This window comes from Onychomys torridus, chromosome 1 (assembly GCF_903995425.1).
Source record: "Onychomys torridus chromosome 1, mOncTor1.1, whole genome shotgun sequence".
Classification (NCBI taxonomy): domain Eukaryota; kingdom Metazoa; phylum Chordata; class Mammalia; order Rodentia; family Cricetidae; genus Onychomys; species Onychomys torridus.
Window position 1 is genome coordinate 162,496,768 of NC_050443.1, and position 14,275 is coordinate 162,511,042.

At 46.7% G+C, this 14,275-nt stretch overlaps 1 protein-coding gene across 1 annotated transcript in view; it reads right to left on the bottom strand.

Moving 5' to 3' along the window:
* Positions 1-989: 989 nt before the first annotated feature.
* Positions 990-14,275, bottom strand: part of Cpn1 (carboxypeptidase N subunit 1) — a 33,237-nt gene continuing 19,951 nt past the window's right edge. Inside the window, exons 6-9 of the mRNA XM_036176281.1 lie at positions 10,721-10,860; positions 7,843-7,942; positions 3,985-4,103; positions 990-1,315 (exon numbers count right to left, since the gene is read on the bottom strand). Of these exons, the coding sequence (XP_036032174.1) occupies positions 1,172-1,315; positions 3,985-4,103; positions 7,843-7,942; positions 10,721-10,860 (503 nt within the window). The 3' untranslated portion in view covers positions 990-1,171. The remainder of the gene's footprint in view (positions 1,316-3,984; positions 4,104-7,842; positions 7,943-10,720; positions 10,861-14,275) is intronic.

Sequence of the window (14,275 nt, forward strand, 5' to 3'; positions counted from 1 at the left end):
TCTGTCCAATGACTTAGTATTGGGGACCCTCGAGACAGAGTGATATTCAGACAGCCTAGGAAAATGGAGCATACATGACAAATGAGGCATCATGTGTCACTGAGCTGAGTTGTGCCCTCTCAAAGCTGCGTCATTAGAAGGGATCCAAGGAATTAAGATCGGAAACTGCAAAGAAAGCATTAACCTTTTAGCCCGAGGAGAGACGTCTCTCAGAGGGAGAGGAGACATCTTCGCCCCTTTTCCTTCTGGTCACAGACTGAGACGGCTCACAGATCAAGAAAGAGTGTGCTAGTTCCCGGGACAGGCCACATCGTCACAGCTGCTGATGTGTGTGAGGCTATGTATGTAGAGGAGAGAGGGGAATTGCTCATCTATAGGAAAAAGATGGAGCAGCTGTGCAAACTCAGGCTGATCCCCAACTCCCAGCACTGGGGACAGAGGACTTAGGACACCAGGCCGATGAGGGTTCATCAGCTTGTATGCTAGTAGGCATGAGATGGAAGATGACATAATGTCTTCAGAAACATCTAGTTTCCTCAATGCCTTCAGGACCAGCGGGTTCAGCTGGACTCAGCAAATTATTGCCTGGAGTATTGACCTGAAGGACATGCTGCAACACATGCCAGACTACAGGCATGCTACATCTCCTACATACTCAGAAAACATTACAAAAGGTGTAAATTGTTGGCAGTGCTCACAGGTGGGGGACAAGGAACAGGACCCTGTGGATCACATCCTTTCCTTACTAGGAAAGCACTGGTTATTGTGGAAACGGTCCCAGGCAATTCTGGGTCCCCTCAGCACTATGTCATTTTGATAGTTTCATGTAGTACCAAGTTGTCACCACTCCATGCTAGACTCTGGAGACAGATGAACAACCAGCTGGAACCTGTCTCAGCATGCAGTACACACTGGCAAGGGACCCAAACCAGACTCCCAGGAAGAAGGTCTCCAGAACCCTGCTGGAGGCATGTACAGTGGGGCACCAGTTTCCAGAAGGTTCTGACTCCTTTAATGCTGGCCTAGCTAGGACAGACAGAAACACTCGGAACTGTTCTCTATGTGCCTGTGTCTGAATATGTCCCAGATAATACAGGAAAAGTGTCTCCACGGGAGGATTCGAAGCAGGGGCCCGGCCTTGCTGTGTGCGGCCCTGGGTGCGCAGCTGGCTTCAGGCAGGGCCTCGATGTCGTTTTCCTGCTAGATCTTTCTTTCTGGATGTCCGGGGCTGCTTTGGCCTGCTTCCTTGTCCTCGGCCAGGAGCTTTGGGCACAGGGTACACCTGAGACGTGCTTCGACTGAGTTGGAAGTTGACCTGCAGGGGCGAGGCAGAAGCTGAGTGAGTGCCTGTTTGGACTTTCCCCCCCATACCAGGTTCTAATGGTAGGGTACTCCAGACTCGTCAATTATCTCCCAAAAGAGCGGTACAGAATCAACCACTGATGACATGAAGTGTGTGGCTGGATGAACTAAATATTAGCAAAAAATCCTATCCTCACCTCCAATCACGCTTTTGCTTACATCCTGCTTAGGGCAAGAGCGATGAGTGGAGGGGTCTTGATCTCTATTTCCTCCTAGTGGCTGTGTGTGTCACCAGGACCATGCCCATACAAGCCGACGAGTGTCTCAACCTTCTGCCGTTCTGCCTGGCAACCAGGATCGGAGAGATAACAGAGATTGCCTGGCTGGATTCTTTTTTTCTTTCTGAGATAGGGTCTCACTATGCAGCCCCAGCTACTTGGAACTTGCCCTGTAGACCAGGCTGGCCTTGAAATCACAGAGATCCACCTGCCTCTGTCTCCAGAGTCCTGGGATTAAAAGGTGTGCGCCACCTGGGTTTTTAAACCCAAGATTACATGGGCATCTATGTGATCGAAGGGCTGTGTACAGCTGTCCTCTAGCCATGAAACACAAATGGGTGGGAAGATGCTGTGGACTGGGTGTTTGGGTGTGGGGCACTGGGTGTGGCTGCAGAGCCATCACAGGCAGCGGAAGAGGAGGGGGTAATACCATGTCCTAACTACACCCCGGGCAACCCCTTCTTGTAATAGTTTCAGCTACTGAAGCGGCAAGGAGTTAAAACCACGCCCTGAGTTTCCTGCCCCTTCCGTAAAAATCCACAGCCAGATTTTCTGCTAGTTCTGTAAAAGCGGAGGGGAGTCGGAGCCAACTGTATGAGACCATTTCCTACTTTCCATTAGCAAACACATAAACCCAGGAAAGGAAGAGAGGAGACAGGCAACAGAGGAGGAAAGAGAAAGGTTCCAGCATCGGCCAGGGAGCTGGGGACAGCTGGGAATTCTGGGCCCTGGGAGAGGTGTTAATCCTCTTAATTGTAAGAAAAAACAATTTTTCTTTCCTTGGAAAGCAGCTAACAGCTCTAAAACTAAAATGGAAGCCAAGCAGTCGGGCAGTGCAATCAATGAACAGACTGGTGGCTGCTACTGCCTCTGAATATCACATCCAAATGACAGATTGTGCCTCCGGATTATACTTGACACAGTGGATGGGTATGCTAGTTTATTTAAAGGATATGGGGCAGGGGGGAGGTGGGTGTGGGGAGCAAACTACTTTAAAACAGGCGTAACTCAGTGAACAGGCTTGCCTACAGCGCATGGTTTATGTATGCAGCTGCTGCTGGGTATTTGATTTTAGGGTGAAATGGGGAAGAAAGGGGATGGCTGGCTGGGAAACAGGTTTCTGCGTGATGGGGGGCTGTCTTCTCTTCCTGTCTGTCAGTATAAAGCATGTGCCATACAAGTGTGAAGACCCGAGTTTGAATCCCCACAAGCCACTTAAAGCAAGACACAACAGTGTGTGTGTGTTTCTGTAATCCCAGTGACTCAGCAGCAAGACTGAAGGCAGAGATAGAGCATCCCTGGCAGCTCCAGGCTGGCCAGTCTGGAGCACACGCACTGTGCATCAGACAGCAGAGAGACACTGTCTCAAATAAGGTGACAGGCAAGGACCGACACTTGACATTGTGCCCGACCTCCATACAAGTGCCATGACATGTCCATGCCCTATCCTCCCAACACATGCTCACACTTATCATATACATCACACACACACACACACACACACACACACACACACACACACACACACACACACACCAGAGAGAGACAGAAGACAGACAGAGACAGAGAAAGAAAATATGTAGGAGGTGTTTGAGGGGGTGATGATCTGTAAGTTTCAGAGGCATTTTTAAAAGACCTGAAGCTCTCTTTGCTCTGTTGGCTTACAGGGTTCTGCACACAGGCAGGGAGCACAGTGTGAGTCCCTGTGACACATTAGGAGGTGAATCCCACCCCCACCATCCACCCACTGTGTGACACCGAACAGTTACTTACAGATAGTTGTTAAGGTTAAAATGGGTAATTCTGGGAAGCTCTCCTACAATATCTGATGCCCAGCAGCTGCCCAAAAGGTACTGAGGATGGCATTCAAAAATAGAAGCTGCTTGAGTGCATGGAGGGCTGACAGCCACGGTCCCTTTACACTCTGAGGTTCTGACATAAAATGATCTACAGTGAAAAGTTCCAGGCTGTAAATCAATGGTTCTTCACTTCTCATCCTCTCTACTAAGGAGAGCTGTAGAGAGTTGAACACTGGAGGGGCTGGTCCTCAGTAGCCGAAATGGGAAGAGAGCTTGAGACCACAGGGCACAGACGGCTTGCAGAGCGCCACCTAGTGGTGGTCCCTGTTCATGGTCTTGAAGCATGCAACCAGGGCAGCCTGGGGAATCTGCAGGACCCCAGCACTTACAAACTAGCCTTGTGGTGCACCTCTATGGACCTGTGCTTTGTCTTTGCAATCCGTGAGAATGAAGTATTATCCCTAATGTACAAAGGAAGAAGCAGGATGAGAGAAACAGGCTGTGTCAAAGAGACGAATCAGGAAAGATCAAGGGGAACCCAGCAACAGGGCTGTTAAGACACTGCATGACATTTACAGAGCAGGTTAAGGCTCAGCCAGACTCACCATTGTTGGTCCCGCAGGCCCCACAGTCACAATCACTGTTTTTGGGTCATAGCCTGGTGCCTTGGCGGTGACAGTATAAGTTCCCGGAAGCAGCAGACGGAAGTAATCCCCGTGTTCACCTAGACGTCAGAAGGATGTAACTCAGCCAGCTGACTTCAAACCTACTTCATACAGAACCTGGCTGTGAAAGTGATCTGGGGGTTTGAGCTGACCACAAGCCTATTTTGGGTTTTGGGTTTTTTTCTCCCTCACAGCATGATGAAATCCATAAACAGCTAAACCATTCAGAAGTAAGATCCACCACAGGGGTCACTCCTGGGAAGGTTTCATTGTGCTCTGCCTCAAACTACAGTCTGTTCCAGATCCTGAGTCTAAAACAGACTCATGTCCAATAAAAAGTCGATAAGGAAGAGAGAAAGTGGACATGTCTGTTACTATTTTGCCTGAGAAGAAAACTTGGAGCCCTCTGACATTTGAAAAGCCATTGCAAAGAAACAACTTCTGTTTGAAGAAATAGTATCCCAAGTCTAAAGTTATATGGAGGCAGACTTCACCAGAGAGATGCTGTGGGATGTTCTGTATGTTAAATGTGTTTCTCTGATTGATTAATAAATAAAACACTGATTGGCCAGTAGCCAGGCAGGAGGTATAGGAGAGAGGAGAATTCTGGGAGGTGGAAGGCTGAGGCAGAGAGACACTGCCAGCCACCGCCATGAAAAGATGTTAAGATACCAGTAAGCCACAAGCCATGTGGCAACTTATAGATTAACAGAAATGGGTTGATTTAAGATATAAGAACAGTTAGCAAGAAGCCTGCCATGGCCATATAGTTTATAAGTAATATAAGTCTCTATGTGTTTACTTGGTTGGGTTTGAGCAGCTGCGGGACTGGCAGGTGAGAGCAATTTGTCCTGACCCTGGGCCAGGTAGGACCAGGAAAATGCTAGCAACATACAGAAGCAGAAACTACCATGGTAAAGAGTTGTCAAAGAAAGAAATGGACTGTGTGTAGAGCTGTGGGTACTCGGGAAGCTTAATGGAGGCCCCGGACAAGCTACATAGCTGAGCAGTGCACACTCTGTACTAACAATCCTGGGGATCCAGGTTGGACAACCAACACTCGGGAATGTTACACATGTGAGAATCAGACTAAATGATCACTAATGGTATGGCTTGAAATTCTTGCTTTTCTCTTCTCCCCCCACCTCCTACCTCCTCACTGTTTTGAGACAACAGGGTCTCATGTGACCCAAGTTAGCATCAAAGCCATTATGCAGTCTGAGCTCAAATTCATGATCTTCCTACCTCAGCCTTCTGAGTGTTGGCATTACAGGGGTGTGCCACCATGCTGGCCAGAGAATATTATTTTCAATATATTTTTAAAAAGACAGGGTCTTATATAGCCCCCAACTTGTTATATTGCCTGAGGATGGCCTCAGCCTCCCCAGTTTAGGGATTACAAGTCTGCATTACCATGCCTAATTTGTGTGGTGCTGGAACTCATGCATTCCAGTCTGGTCTTAACTTCATGGTGTAGCCAAAGATGCTCCCAAATGCTAGGATTACAGGTGTGCGCCCCAATACCTAGCTCATTCAGTGCTGGGATTGGACCCAGAGCTTCTTGCACATTAGGCAAGTACTTTACCAAGCTACAACCCAGTCCTGTAATTTACTTAAAAATACTTTAGCAATGCAGCATGTTATTATGCACATATTGGACAGTTTAGGGTTATATCCTGAAACTATTATTATCTTAACTGGGTGTTCATACTCAGGGGTAATTAGCAATTGTGTTACAAAAGCTCCATTCTAGATGTTTCTTCAAAGAGGCTATCTTCATCTGAAACCAACAACAGGTGCCCTGCCAGGCAGCCCATAAATGTCACTAAGGAGAGGAGTGGCATCTATTTCGCATAATGGATATTGAACACAGGGCCTATCCATGGTATCTGTTCTTAGGGGCTCTGACATTTTAGAGACCTTCCCATCCTTGCTTAAATGGGTGAAAACCAAGCCCAGAAGCATGAGCTCTTGGGGAAGGTGCTGAGGTCCAAGCTCTGCATGATTGAAAGATTCCCGACTGTTGGGCAGACGGAGGTGACACAATTCTTTTAGAACATTGGCCTTTCCTTAAACAAGCCTGCCACTGAAGAGCCTCTGGGACCACCTTTAGGGATATGAAGCACAGATTTCATCCAGCCTGGACAGACAACCATGAGCTATGAGATGCCTGCTTGGTAGCAAACAAGGTTGTTTTGGGAAGTGAGTAGCTAAGACATCCATGAAAAGCCAACACATAGGCACTCCTATGAGTGGTGAGCAGTTCTGGGAGCGGGGGACTTTGCAACACTACTCTTCCATGAGATGACTCTGCTTCCTGTTGGTGTTCACTGTCCCTTGACAGAGTCTAGAATCACCCAGGATGGGCTTCTGCATGCTGTGAGGAATTACCTTGACTGTGTTGACGGGAGTGAGACCGCTCACCCACTGTGGGCGGCACCACTCCCTGGCTGGGATTTGGGCTGTGTGAGTGAAGAAAAGGAGCTGAGTCCCAGCGTGTACGCACTCATCAATCTGTTTCCTGAGTATTGATGTGAGTTGGCCAGATGCTCCAAGCTCCTGCCACCTCGACCCCTGACTATGATGGACTAGACCATGGAAGTATGAGCCAGAACAGCCCTTCCTCCCCTAAGTTGCTTTTTATTTTCAGAGTACTTTATCATAGCAAAAGCAAAAGAAACCAAGACCGTACCCTTCCAGCAGGTTCTAGGTAATTCCAAGATTATCCTCTACTGTTGACCTTGCCTCAAATCAAGTCTATAGGAGGAATTTTGTTGTGGAATATTATTTTAAGGTGTGTTACATTTGTTTATGCTGTGGAACATTTGCTTTAATGATGCAAAGATGTGTTGCATTCTTTATGTTGCATTTGTTTAACTCTGTGAAGCTGTGTTACTGTGTCTGTCTAAAACACCTGATGGTCTAATAAAGAACTGAATGGCCAATAGCAAGGCAGGAGAGAGAAACAGATGGAGCTGACAGGCAGAAAGAATAAATAGAAGAAGAACATTAGATAAAGGAGGAGCAAGAGAGAGAAGGAGGAGGACACAAGGGGCCAGCCACCCAGCTACACAACCAGCAATGGAGAAAGAAAGAAAAAGGAAAGGAAGGAAGGAAGGAAGGAAGAAAGGAAGAAAGAAAGAAAGAAAGAAAGAAAGAAAGAAAGAAAGAAAGAAAGAAAGAAAGAAAGAGAGAGAAAGACAAAAATAGAAAAAGGTGAAAGCCCAGAGGCAAAACATAGACGGACTAACTTAGGTTAAGAAAAGATGGCAAGAAACAAGCCAAGCTAAGGCCAGACATTTATAAGTAAGAATGTATTCATTTGAGAGCTGGGTAGTGGGCCCCCACGAAGAGGCAAAGAGTAAAACAACCAACTACAGAATCTATCAGCTTTTCCTGAATGGACATGTGGGAAATGCCTGATACAGAGGGGAGACTAAACATGAGTGTTACCATCCTTCTTGGTCCTATTCCATGCCATCATTATTAATTAATACCGCCAAGCCCAGAAATACTCCCAATAAGACTATCTCCACAGTAGTACCTGAGCTCTAAGTAGGACCTCCGTCTCATCAATGCTCCCTGCTCTCAGAGCCTGCTCACTCCAGAAGTGAAGGAATTTCCTCATCAACATCTGGATACTTGATGCCATGCTTCCTTTTTTTGCCCCCATATCTGGCACCTTTCCTCCCTCCAGTTCCTCATCCCCAGTGTCCTTGATGGCTGGTTGCTCTGGCTTACAAATGGTCCCTAGTTCTACTGAAGGAGACAAGGAGCAGAAACTCCCTTCCTGCCTACCTGAAGTGACATCGTGATTGATCCCAGAGACAGAAATGACAGCCCCTGTGAGGTTGTTAGAGTTCTCATCAAGCACCATTCCCTTGATGCCTTGGTGAACCTGCAGGAGACAGTGGCCAACAGCAAGTAAGAATCACAGAACAGCTGTGCAGTGGGAGAGCTCTGGCATTTCCCATGGGTCTGCACAGTCCTTCTTCACTAACACCATGGCAGCAGCCTACAAAGCTGTACTTCACTCTTCCAAACGCAAATTGCCTTCTCAGTAGATGGGGTGAGCCTGCTAGATACTCAATCAAATCATACTGCCTTTCTTCTCAAAGCCCAACTCAGCAAGGCCTTAGGCTCCTGGGCTGGTCTGTAAGGCTGCAGTTCCCAAGAGCAGCCCAGCTTGATGACAACTACCCTAGGCCTGGTTCCTCAGATCTGCTTCCATTCCAGCTGCGCTGCCCCTCTAATCTTTTTAAAATTCTTATTAATTTTATGTGTTTGGGTATTTTGCCTGCATGTGTGTCTGCACATCATGTGCATGCCTGGTGTGCAGAGAGGGCCTCAGTTTTCCTCACCAATGATTGTGAGCCACCATGAGGGTGTAGGGAGTCAAACCCAGGTCTTCTGAAAGAGCAACCAGTACTCTTAACTGCCAAGCCATCTCTCCAGTTCCTCATGATCTAACCTTGAATTTTACTTAAATTAAAGAACTTTAAATTGTGATAAAGACTGTTGAGATGGCCTAGTGGATAAAGGCATGTGCTGCCGAGCATGGCAACCTGAGTCTGATCCCAGGACCCAAATGGTGGAAGGAGAGAACAGACTCTCTCCTACAAGTTGTCTTCTGCTCTCCAAACAAACACCACGGCATGGATGCACCTGCACCTATACCTACACACACACACACACACACACACACACACACACACACACACACACACACACTTTAAATTGTGATAAAATGCTTATACTGTAAATTGTACAGTCCAGTTTATCAGATACATTTGTAATGTGTGCCCAGCATAATGACTCATTTCTCTCTTCATCTGATGACACTGAAACTGCTCTCCTTAAGTAGTAACTCCCCATCACTCACTTCTGGGTTTTGAAACCCACCAATCCCTGGGCTCACTCCAAACTCAGGACTTGAGAACCCACCAATCCCCCCCCTGGAAAACTTCACCCCCTAGAAACCCAGTACAAGTCTGCCTTTCACTCAGTTCCCTGCTGCTTCCCACCAGAGCAGAGGCAGGCACCCTCTTGGATCTTTCTCAATAAATATCTTCTGTGAGGTGTGACTTTGTGGTACTCCTTGGCTCCCAAATGCCAGGGGACCTTTCCCCTCAGAGCTGCAATACTAACACCTCCCACTCTCGACCCCACCTTCTGCTCCTGCAGCCCCAGCCATCATTCTGCATTCTGTCTCTATGATTTTAAGAACTCTATCTAAACAAATGGAGTCACTTAAAGTGTCTATTTGTAACTGGCTTATTTCACTTAGCATAATGCCCTCAAGGTATGTGTCAGAGCGTACTTTGTTTTGAAGGCTGAATAATATTCCTTCCTTCCTGTCTGTCTGATTCCACTTCCTTAGAATAAAACAGTGCTGTTTTCTTTTAATTGTTTCTTTTGCAGCTCTGAAGACCCAAGTTTGCGTCTCTCTCATACTAAGCAAGTACTATATCATTGAGCTAAATTTCGGGCTGATTTGTAATTTTTCAGAAGCGCTGTCACATTGTTTCCCACAGAAATGATGCCACTTCTCATTCCCAGCAACAGTGCTCATGGAGTCCAGTTTCTCCACTTCTTCCTAAGCCTGGTCATTCCTGGTTTTGGCAGAAGCTGCTCCAGTGCATGTGAGTGGCAGCTCCTTGTGGTTAGTGATGCCGGGCATGCTTTCAGATGTGCAGCTTGACTTTTTTTCACGTAACTATTTTGGAGGGCCCTGCCCCTGTTCTAGACACCTGGTGCCCTTGCTCTAGACACCTGGTGCCCCTCTCTCTAGACATCTGGCCTGACTGCACCCCTGCTCTAGACACCTGGTCTGACTGTGCCCCTGCTCTAGACACCTGGGATTCCTACTCTAGACACCTGGTGCCCCTGCTCTAGACACCTGGCCCGACTGTGCCCCTGCTCTAGACACCTGGTGCCCCTGCTCTAGACACCTGGTGCCCCTGCTCTAGACACCTGGTGCCCCTGCTCTAGACACCTGGTGCCCCTGCTCTAGACACCTGGCCTGACTGTGCCCCTGCTCTAAACACCTGGCCCGACTGCACCCCTGCTCTAGACACCTGGCCCGACTGTGCCCCTGCTCTAGACACCTGGTGCCCCTGCTCTAGACACCTGGTGCCCCTGCTCTAGACACCTGGTGCCCCTGCTCTAGACACCTGGCCCGACTGCGCCCCTGCTCTAGACACCTGGCCCGACTGTGCCCCTGCTCTAGACACCTGGCCCGACTGTGCCCCTGCTCTAGACACCTGGCCCGACTGTGCCCCTGCTCTAGACACCTGGCCCGACTGTGCCCCTGCTCTAGACACCTGGCCGGACTGTGCCCCTCCGATCTTTGGCCTCCTTGTTTAAGAATCCCTCTCACCATAATTTCCCTTTTTTCACAGCATTTCTCTTTTTTTCAAACACTTTAGAGAGTTTACTTTCTTATTTTGTTTATTGTCTGTCCTGGTTAGAATGGCAGTTCCATAGAGACAGAGATAGATGCTTGTCTACCCAGAGTCCTCAGCTTATAATTAAGGGTTTGGCAGACAGTAGTGGTCCAGGACACTGTAGGGAAAAAGTCCATGAGTAGAGCGCTTGTTGCACTGAGTGAGAGCCAGGGCCAGGCCTGAGTCCCCGGGTACCCCGCCACCATCAGAAGCGCCTCTCTGCGCCTTACCTGTTCCAGGAACTGGATCAAGGCTTCCCGGTTACCCAGCCACTCCCGCTGCAGCTCCTCTTGGGGGGGAAACTTGTTACAACTCAGCTCTAGTGTGATCTCAAAGCAGTTGGTGTGCAGGTAATTGAAGTCTTGCATTCCTAGGGAAAGAGGCAGCATCAGGTCTTCGTGTTGGGCACCCACCATCACCCCATCCCATCTTTCTCTTTAGTCACATTTTCTCCACTACATCCTCATCACCTTCTCTTCTACCTCCTGACACCTGTTAACTTTTATCTACACACGGCTGTTCCCCAGTCTCAGATGTGTCCCTTTCTCTCTCTCCAGTGCTCATATCATCACCTGCATCCTTTATGTTCTGCTGCAAACCACAGGAAAATGTAACAGAACCCAGCTACTATCACAAAAGCTGCTACTAGGAAAGGCCAAGGACTTTTCCGAAAGTCAAGCCATGGCTTAAGAAGTCTTGGTGATATTTTAGCTTTTATATATGTATATTAGATGATTCCTACAATGATTTCCTTTAGGCTACATATGCTTCCAAGAACTCGTAACAGTGTATTTTATTTGAAATACCTATCAAACATCCAAGGCCCAACAATCTCCTGAATTAAAGCAAATTGAGCTCAGACTATCCTTTCTTATACAGCCTTAGTGGTGTATACTGACATTATAGACTCCTAACATTTACCTAACCACCACTAGGAGTGTAGTTCAAGCAGACAAATTCCCCTTTTCTGATATATTTACTGATTTTAGCTCTCAGCTGACCTCCTCCCTTACCTCTCTCATTTTGGGTTATAAAAGAAAGCCTGGTGGTCACTGCCTGAGGAAGACTCTGCCTTCATGATCCTGTAAGAATTCAAGCCTGGTGACCTTGCTTTAGCTGGAGCACTGCTATTGCATGGGTATATACTGTAAACCTCAGAGACTTGGAGGATTTTGAGGATTTTGACTGGAGAACTAGATGGGGAACCAGAAGAATAAGATGGAAGATGAGGAAGAATGGGATGGGCCAGAAGGAGATGACAAAGACCAAGGTGGGGCAGAACTAAGATGAGAGAATTAAGACAGAACTCAGAGGGGACCGCCGATGACGGCAGAGAGAAATCAGGCAGGGGAGGAGCGAGGCACGAGAACAGAACTGAAGCTGTGTAGACAGAACTTTATCCAGAGGCATAAAGTAGATGGATGGACAAAGAGCTCCGTGTTCCTAGATTCTTTCTATTCGTGCTGTTCACAGCTTCTCTTCTGGGTCCTCGGGAAGAAGATTATTACCGCTGGACCATAATCATTTTCGAAAATGTTTCTTCCATTTCATGACTTGGTTCCCCTCCCGTGTGTGTGTGTGTGTGTGTGTGTGTGTGTGTGTGTGTGTGTGTGTGTGTAAGGTATCAGGTTATCTGATCTGTCACTCTCTGCCTTACTCCCTTGAGAGAATGTCTTCTTCTGAGAAGCTCTCCACCAGCAAGTACAATAACTCTCCGGTCTTCTTTCTCCAAGTCCCACCGTGTGGGGATTTGAACCCGGGTCCTCACATTTGTGCAGCAAAGGCTGTTACTCACTGAGCCACCTCTGCAGCCCTGATTTCTCTTGCCCCTCTTATTCCTGTCTGCCCACTAGCTGAGTGTGCCCAGGTGTGCTTTCAGGAGAATGGCGTTTCTCTTTGAGGTATGATGTTCTGCAGACCTGAGAGGCAAGAGAAGGTGGGCATTTGCTTCACGCCTCTCACAAATAATGAGGTACACAACTGTGATCTGAAAAGTGGACTCATGGAAAAGTGGCAGACATCTGCATTTTATTTTTTCCTCTATCATATATGGCTCCCTCTGAGTGTTTATATTTTTCACATAGTAGATTGAATCAATTGTTTCAGTATATTTTTGATTATTAGAATGACATTTATATTGTACATTCATTTGGGTTAAAATTCATCAGTTCGAAGACGTCTATTTTACCAAGAGTGACCAACCAACTCACTGTAACTTCTGATCGTCTTTTACACCTTATATATACTCTTAAATTTACATATGAAATGTCCTGACTCAATCTGTTGTCTGTTCAGATGCTTCTCAGTCTTCCATCCTCAACAGCCATATCTGCTTGGTAGCATATGTGGGATTTCTGTGACCCTGACCATGGCCAAGATGTGTTAACCAAAATAACTAATAACTGAAGAATATAAGTAAAAATAGTTGTCATGTTATACCTGAAGTAACTACTATGTTCTGCCAAAAGCAGATGTTGCAAGGTTACTCTGTCCCTCATCCAACACTGACACAATTGTAAGTTTTGTCTTTAAAAATGTAGCCAAGATTAAAGGTTTCTTATTCTCTTAATTGGCTTAATCAGTGTGGCTGCTGTATCTCTCTCACATGGAATCATTACACATATAATCTTAAAATGATATGAAATCACAAAGGACCCACCTCCCCCAAAGCCAAAATAACTGTGGGGGAGAAAAGAAGAACAAAGCTGGAGACCTCATTTCTGATACCAAAGTTACACCAATCGAAACACTAAGTAAAAATAAAGTTAGATCCACGTATAAAGCCACACACAGAGATGGTCATGGTGGTTCACACCTGTGATCCCAGCACTCAGAAGGCTGGAAGATAAGGCAAGAAGATCGTAAGTTCCAGGTCAGCCTGGGCTACACAGCAAGACTCAAGTGTAAAAATATAAATACGTGTCCAGCATGGTGATAGATCCCTTTATACCCAGCACCTGGGAGGCAGAGGCGGGAGGATCTCTGTGGGTTCAAGGCCAGCCTGGTCTACAGAGCAAGTTCCAGGACAGCCAGGGCCATATATCGAAGTTTTATCTCAAATGAATAAATGAAAGTTTTTATCTCATAAATGAACGAAAGAATGGGTGAATAAGCAAAGACTTCAATAGATGCTGGTCCAAAGAAGATGTACAAATGGCTTGTAGGCACATGAAAAAGATATTCTACATCATTCATCTTTAGAGAAATGTAAATCAAGCTTCTGTGTGATACCAGCTTGCACCCACAAGCTGACTACTACAGAAAGAAGAATGTGGAGAGAAAATAATGAGTGCTAAGAAAGGGTGTTGAGAAATTGGAGCCTGTGTGCTGTCGATAAGACTATAAAATGGTACAGCTACCACAGAAAAGAATTACCACCTAATCCAACAATTCCAGCTCTCGATATGGATCCGAGGGCACTGAAATCAAGATCTCAAGATGTAAAAACAAGAGATGTTTTTACAGCCATGCTCATAGCAGCCTATTCTCAGTAATTAGAAGGTAGACAGAACCCATGTTCCATTTGATGAGCAGTGTACAAACAAAATGTGGTGGATGAATGCATTGGGATTCTGCCTTCCAAAGGTAATGCCTTGATGAGCTGTGAGAATGCCACATTAAGTGCAATAAACTAGCCCAAACTCAAAGATAAATACTGCATGATTCCAATATGAAATATCCAGATTAGTCAAAATCGTAGAGAAGTATGCATGGGGCAAGATGGGAAGAGTCTAGAGACAGGGCTGGTGCTAACAGCACAGTTAAAAGTGTGATCAGTCGGGGCT